The sequence below is a fragment of the Arachis ipaensis genome, chromosome B07, assembly GCF_000816755.2.
Source record: "Arachis ipaensis cultivar K30076 chromosome B07, Araip1.1, whole genome shotgun sequence".
Classification (NCBI taxonomy): Eukaryota; Viridiplantae; Streptophyta; class Magnoliopsida; order Fabales; family Fabaceae; genus Arachis; species Arachis ipaensis.
This window is the reverse complement of record NC_029791.2, coordinates 94354748-94362415: the sequence shown is the minus strand read 5'-3', so window position 1 is coordinate 94362415 and position 7668 is coordinate 94354748. Positions and strand designations below refer to the sequence as shown.

The 7668-nt window shown below is 36.5% G+C and overlaps 3 protein-coding genes across 3 annotated transcripts; 1 reads left to right on the top strand and 2 right to left on the bottom strand.

The window, feature by feature from the left end:
* On the bottom strand, window positions 1736–2800 carry LOC107608163. Its single transcript, XM_021106037.1, has 3 exons — window positions 2724–2800; window positions 2405–2518; window positions 1736–2132 (listed from the first exon to the last, which is right to left on the bottom strand). Exons 1-3 carry the CDS (start codon window positions 2751–2753, stop codon window positions 1941–1943), a joined length of 336 nt encoding a protein of 111 aa, XP_020961696.1. The 5' UTR covers window positions 2754–2800; the 3' UTR covers window positions 1736–1940.
* LOC110264279 lies at window positions 2681–4481 on the bottom strand. The gene is made up of 3 exons (XM_021106036.1): window positions 4068–4481; window positions 3293–3392; window positions 2681–2806 (listed from the first exon to the last, which is right to left on the bottom strand). Exons 1-2 carry the CDS (start codon window positions 4364–4366, stop codon window positions 3293–3295), a joined length of 399 nt encoding a protein of 132 aa, XP_020961695.1. The 5' UTR covers window positions 4367–4481; the 3' UTR covers window positions 2681–2806.
* On the top strand, window positions 6122–6472 carry LOC107607443. Its single transcript, XM_016309400.1, has one exon. It carries the CDS (start codon window positions 6122–6124, stop codon window positions 6470–6472), a length of 351 nt encoding a protein of 116 aa, XP_016164886.1.

The following is a 7668-nucleotide window of genomic DNA, read 5'->3' as shown; positions in this document are numbered from 1 at the left end:
GTGGACTATTATATATTGCTGAAAAGCTCAAGATGTCTGTTTTCCAACGCAGTTGAGATCGCGCGAATTGGACTTTCGTAGCTCCAGAAAATCCACTTCGAGTGCAGAAGGGTCAGAATCCAACAGCATCTGCAGTCCTTTCTCAGCCTCTAAATCAGATTTTTGCTCAGGTCCCTCAATTTTAGGCAGAAAATACTTGAAATTACAGAAAAATACACAAACTCATAGTAAAGTCCAGAAATATAATTTTTGAATAAAAACTAATAAAAATATAATAAAAAGTAACTAAAATTTACTAAAAATTATGTAAAAATAATGTCAAAAAGTGTATAAATTATCCACTCATCATGAACGCTTAACGCTTTTGTATCTCTATTTTCTATATCTTTGAGCTTTATTCCCTCGTCGAGCTTTTAGTATATTATATTCCTTGATTATAAATTATTGTATGAGCTTTAAAACTGTCGTGGCACTTTGTCGACCTTTGCTTTACGGCTAGAGGTAAGGCTTAGGGTGGTAGGGTGTTATAAGACTGACGTCAATGACTGAGATTAGGAGTTTCTTGGGATTAGCCAGCTACTACCGAAGATTCATTCATGGGTTTTCGCAAATCGCATTGCCAATGACAAAACTAACTCAAAAAGATGCATCGTTTGTGTGGACATCAGAATGCGCAAAAGGTTTCCGAACCTTGAAGGAGAAATTAACTTCAGCGCCAGTCTTAATCTTACCTGAACCACACGAACCATCTGAAGTTTATTACGATGCCTTGTTAAAAAGCTTGGGTGGTGTGTTAATGCAACATAGGAAGGTGGTGGCTTATGCTTCACATCAACTAAGACCACATGAGGTGAATTATCCAACTTGTGACTTGGAATTGGTGGAGATTGTGTTTGCATTGAAGATTTGGAGGCACTATTTGTACGGAGCGAAGTTTAGAGTCTTTTCTGATAACAAGAATCTCAAGTATATCTTTGATTAGAAAGAGCTCAATATGCGCCAAAGGAGATGGATAGAGTTATTGAAGGATTACGATTTTGAACTGAGTTATTAGCCTGGGAAGGCTAATGTTATGGCAGATGCCTTGAGCAGGAAGTCATTAACAATTGCATGGATGAGGATTAAGGAGGCACTACAACAAATAAGGGTTTTCGCAACGGTCAAAAACCGTTACCGTAGACTGAAAAACCGTTCCTAAAACTTTAGGCAACGCGTTGGCAACGGTTTTTGACCTGTGGGATATGCGGCCGTTGCCAATGCTCAAAGGCAACGGTTTTTTACCTAAGGCAACGGTAACAAAAAAGCCGTTGCCAAAGTTACTGGTATAAACAACGGTTTTGACAACAATTTTTAAAGAACAGTTTAGAACCGTTGCTGGATAGGCAACGGTTTAAAATCGTTCTCTTTCATGACGCAACGGTTTAAAATCATAATTGGATAGGCAACGGTTTTAAACTGTTGTAGTTTTATTATTCACAAAGCCAACGGTTTTATTACCATTGCCATTTTATAGTTGTCTTTGACAACGGTTTTAACACCATTACCTTTTATGACTTTTGACAACGGTTTTATAATATATAATTCTTTATTTACAATAGGTTTCTCATGTTTCATTGAAATTAGTTCCAACTATTTTTTTAATTTAATGTCAATAAATAAATCAAATCACTAAAGAAAAATATACATAATAAAGAAAAGTTGTACTCATTGCTTTGCATCATTTTACAACTTAAAATACACCAAACGAAATTCAAATCCAAATTAGAATCAATTAATTCATTGTTTGCACACGCAAAAACTTCAAAGTTTAAAATCTATACATGTTGACACTAGCCAAGCCATTACCGACTAAGAACCTGATGTAGCAAGTAGCATTCTCAATCAATATGTAACTGCTAAAGTAACTAAAAGAACATTGATTAGATCAGACATAATGCAAACTACAAGAAGCATAGAAGAGAAACATGCAACACAAAGCATATCACAACTTTGATCTTAGCAACATTGTTTGCTCTCTCTTTATCTGATGAGGAACTCCTAAGGGCTTGGATCTTAGACAAGCCGCGGAATTTGTTTCCAAGTCTGCTGCCACCGAGAATGTACTCAGTTGAGTCATCAAACAAATTTAATCCCTGAAAATTACAATAATTTAAACACTCATTTTGTGAAACACTAAGACATCCATTGAGAGAATCAACTCGGTATTCTCAGCCATTTTATATGCTAACAAGATAAACCAACCAGCAATTAAAAAATAACCATTAATAATAGAAAATAAGCTTAATCCAAAACTAAATTGAATTCAAACAAAACTTCTATGCTTAACTTTTTACATAGAGAGAACATATTCAGCTAAATGACTCTTTGATTTATAATAGAAAATAAGCTTAATCCAAATACACACCGAACCTGAGCGGACCAAGTGGGGGACAGCGCAGTGGACGCAAGCAGAGAGGAGAGCATGGAATAGCAGTGGATGACAAAGTAGGAACCGATGACGACGCAGAACTATTTTCTCCTAACATTGCTCAGAACAAAATCTCATTAAAGAAAAAAAATTCAATCAACAAAGTAACTAATGGCAGAATAAACCAACATCATCATAGCAACAATCAACAAAATTCATAATAAATGAAACCAATCCATAAACCAAACAAATGAAATCATGGGGTTCTTCCCAAAAGATTTTACCATAATAGAAGAATAGTCTTTATAGTTTATACCTCAAAGCAAACAGGGCAATTGTGATGCATTATTCTTTTCAAATAGTGATGACCAGCTTCCAATAATTTAGAGTAGCAGCATCCTAAAACATATAATGATTAATTTACAAGGATCAAGAAAAAAAGATATAACTATGCAGAGAAAACAGGAAAAAAAAAGGAACAATGAATAAACTCACCATATTTCTCACCTCAATTCACCATTCACAGCAATATCATTAATCAATTACTCGCTTAATCAAATTATAACTCAATAGCTGAATAACTAAAAAAAACTATACCTGATGCTTATTGATGCAGGCAGGCGACCCACAATCAATTTTATTTGGATTGAATAGTTCCAGCCAAAACAGAATTAATATTTTCCTATTTTGAATCAATGACCAAAACAGAGCAGTGACCAAAATAGAAAATGCATTTCCAGCCAGAGAACTAGTGACCAAAATAGAAAATGCACTTCTAGCCAGAGAACCAGTGACCAAAACAGGCAGTATTATACCAAATCAATATTCAAATAAAAACAGAAACTAAATCAATTAAAATAATAGAACAAGAGACACTTGAGTTACCTAAACAGAGGTTGAGCCACAATGAGGAGGCAGAGAACCAGTGACACGGCACAATTCAGAAGCAGCGACATCCAGATTGTAATGCCCCCAAAGAGAAATACTTGAAGCCAAATCAGGCATGAAACACAACCAAAAAATATAATACAGATTAAAAGCCACAATACAACGAACATAACTATTGAACTATCCACATAAACTACACATAACTTATATCCACTAAAGTGGCTACTTTTCTCAATATGTGGGGAGAAGTTATAAATACCGGGAAATGGTTGTTTCACTTTAATGGTGCTGTTATTTCTCAATTCATTCAATTAAATGAACATATTGTATACCTAACTGCACGCCAATCAAATTCTAGCAATTCAAACAAGTCATGGTTCTGTAGTAAAATAGCATCCCTTGAGTAAAAAAAGGTAGGAACAGCACAATTACACAACATACCCCTGAACTAAACTGCAGACAACTACAGCTAACTTCAATGAACCATATTCTGATTACAATGATGTTTTTCTAGTACCTTGTTAGGGGATTACATTATATCAAATAATCCAACTAATCCTAACAAAAATCATAGACTACCATTTATGTTTAGACAATAATTTGAACAATATTTGATCTAATGTCACAACACCTAATCAATTTTCCTTTTTGAATTAAAAAAAAGCAGTTAGTGTAGCATGAGTAAGAAAGGGACTTGCAGAAAACACGATTATAAAGTAAAAAAATGGACAAATGAATAACTATACTAGAATTAGAAGAAAAAGAAACTCACTCTGCATGAAGGAAATGGGTATTCGAAAATGTAGGACAGCAGACGACGGCGTGACGCAGAAGCAGCAAAGTAGAAGCAGAAGAGGTGACAACCCACAAACGACCACGAGAAGCATCGACGGCCAGGGCAGTAACGACGACGGCGACAACACACAGCAGCAACTCCGTCTTCCTCGTGCGACACATCCCTCTCCTCGACGATGACGCAGGTGACGGCTGCAGCAGGACGCAGCGGCGAGCTGGGCGCGACGGGGTGCGGTGGCGACACGGCTCCCTCCCCTCTTCTCCCTTCTTCTCCATTCTCTCTTTCTTTTCTTTCTTTTGTGGGTGTGTTGCCGTGTGTATTGTGTTGTGTGTGTGAGGAGTGTGGCGGCAATGTGAGGAGGGAGGGAGGGTGAGTGTGAGTTAGAGACTTAGAGTAAGTGTCAATTAGGGTTTTGTTTTGGGGGAAAAGGGTTAGAATTAGTATAGGTATTTTTAAATTTATATAATTATTTAAATATTAAAAATTGTTACTTGATAAAAAAATTGTGGTAATGGTTATAAAACCGTTCTTTAAAATAGCCTAAGAGAACGATTTTATTTTGTTATAACGTAATAAAAAATTGAATTTCAACTACAACACTATAAAAACCGTTGTTTAAGACTATCTAATAGAACGGTTTTAAAGTGTAGCAATTTAGGCAACGGTTTTTAAGCGTGTCATTTGTACAATTATTTAAACAACATTTACAAACCGTTGCTTAAAACAAATCCTTGTAACGGTTATAAAACTATTCTTTAAAATAGTTAAAGAGAACGGTTTTATTTTGTTGCTATAAAATAATAGAAATTGAACTTCAATAGCAACACTGTAAAAAACCGTTGTCTAAAATCATCTAAGGGAACGGTTTTAAGCCATTGCAGATTTTAGCGTTGCTAAAGCCCATATTTGTTGTAGTGAGGAAGAGTTGGTGAATGAATTTGTAGAACTTAAGTTAGGTATTGAGAAAGTAGACAGAGAGGCTTGTTTGAATCAGTTTCATATATCAAGTGCATTCAAGACGTAGATTTAAAGGACCCAACAGGACGAGCAGGAGCTTCAGAGAATGCTACAACCGATTAGAAAAGAAAGGCAAGGAGAGATACCAAGGACAAAGAAGGTATATGGAGATATAAGGGGAGGATTTGTGTGCCAAATGTTGGGAGTTTGAGACAAGAGTTGTTGATGGAGGCTCATAGAAGCGGATTCTCTATTCATCCTGGAACCACGAAGATGTACCATGATTTAAAGAAGATGTTTTGGTGGCCTGGGATGAAGGAGGATGTAGCTACACTTGTGTCCAAATGTCTAACGTGTCAGAAAGTGAAGATAGAGCATTAGAGACCGTTAGGAATATTACATCCTCTCGAGATTCCTCAATGGAAGTGGGAAGGTGTTACTTTAAATTTTGTAACAGGTTTGCCAAGGACTTGGGTAGGATTTGATGTGGTTTGGGTGATCGTGGATCAATTGACCAACTCTGCTCACTTTCTGCCTATTTGAGTGAACTATTCATTGGAGGAATTGGCAAGACTGTACATCAAGGAGATAGTAAGGTTGCACGGTGTGCCAACAACGATAGTGTCAGATCAAGATCCCCGATTCACATCAAGGTTTTGAGGAGCTTTTCAAAAAGCTTTCGGTACGAGACTAAGTCTCAGCACAACATATCACCCACAAACTGATGGTCAGTCGGAGAGGGCTATTTAGAAATTGGAGGATATGCTAAGGGCGTGTGTGCTGGATCAGCAGGGAAGTTGGGATCGTTACTTGCCGTTAGTGGAGTTTGCTTATAACAACAGTTTCATGCGAGCATTGGGATGGCTTTGTTTGAAGCCTTGTATGGACGGAAGTGTCAGTCTCCACTGTATTAGTATGAAGCGGGTGAATCAAGTGTATTGGGACTGAAATTAGTAGCAGAAACCACTGAACAAATTAAGCGAATTCGAGCTAGGATTCTAATTCCGCAAAGCCAACAAAAGATTTATGTGAAATAGAGAAGAAAGCTGTTAGAATTTGAAGAAAGAAATCACATGTTCTTGAAGGTTACTCCAACAACTGAGATCGGAAAAGCAATCAAACTGAAGAAATTAAACTTGAGGTACATTGGGCTATTTGAGGTATTGAAGCAAATTAGGCCGGTGGCTTATCAAATGGCCTTGCCGCCACATCTATCTAACCTACATGGCGTATTCCACGTGTCACAACTCTGTAAGAACACACCGAATGCATCTCATGTGTTAGAACCTGAATCAGTTCAGTTGAAGAAGAACCGAACATTTCAAGTCACACCGGTGAGGATTGATGACATTAGTGTGAAGAAATTGTGCGAAAAAGAAGTTTTGTTGGTAAAAGTAGCATGGAGCAGAGAAGGAATAGAATAGCATATTTAGGAGCTAGAGTCAGAGATGCAAAAGGACTATCCCAAGTTATTCCCAGGCAAATCCTAAATTTTGAGGACAAAAATTCTAATTAGGTGGGGAGTATGTAACAACCTGAAATTTATAAGCCGTTTAATTAGAATAAAATAATAATTTAATTGTTCGGAATAGGTTGAAAATTTAAAAATATTAATTTGAAAATTTAAAGGTGAGATTTGGATTAATGGATTTTTCCGAGTGAGAAAATGTAATTTAGCCGGAAGTACCAGCTCAAGTCTGTCCGGTACTGCGTATGAGAAAATAAAACTATAGAAATACTTAGAGAAATATTTAGAATAGAAAATCGAACACTTATTTTAAAAGTTTTGGCCTGAGGTTGGGCCAAACTAACCAAGAATACAAACCAGTTGGACCAGGCCCAAGTTGGGCCCAACCTTAACATATATAAGCCTCAATCAAAGGCAACTCATCCTTATTTCATCACTTTGAGAGGAAGAGTGCAGCTGAGATTTAGAGAAGAAGAAGAACACAGAATACTATTCATCTTCTTCTTCCTTGGACCATATCTCACTCTCAGAAGCTCTTATTGGCATGCTGTTTGCAACCACGCGAAGCTTTCGTCGAGATCTTCATTTCCATTCAAACAAAGTTGGTAAGAAACTCAAATTTTTAGCTCTATTCCTCTGCCTTATGTCAAAATCGAAAATAGTTTTTGGGTATTGAGATTCTTTGTGATTTTGTTGTTTAGGTGTAATCTAGCTTGGATGATAAGTGGTTTCACCACAAGATTCATTGGAAAAGATAAAGTATCACTAAACCCTTATGTTTAGTTGAATATTAAGAGCCCTAGTGTTAATTTTGGAACTTGTATAGTATTAGATTGAGAATGTATGTTGATTGGAGTTGAATTGAAGAATTGGAGTGCTTGAGATTGATATATTGCGGCTGAGACTTGTTGATTTTGGTTTGGAAGATTGGAAAGCTTGTGGAAGAGGTTTTTGGTGTTTTGTTCTTGGGAGAAAATCGGCCAAAGTATGGTTTCAGTTTCCTTTAGTTAATATGTAATGTTGTGTGAAACTTAGGCTAGTGGACCTTAAGATAGGATTGAATTGCATGAATTGTATGAATTGGTTAATTATTGTTGAGTATTGCGAATGTAGTTTGGTTGGTGTGGATATGAATGTGTATGCTTGAGATTA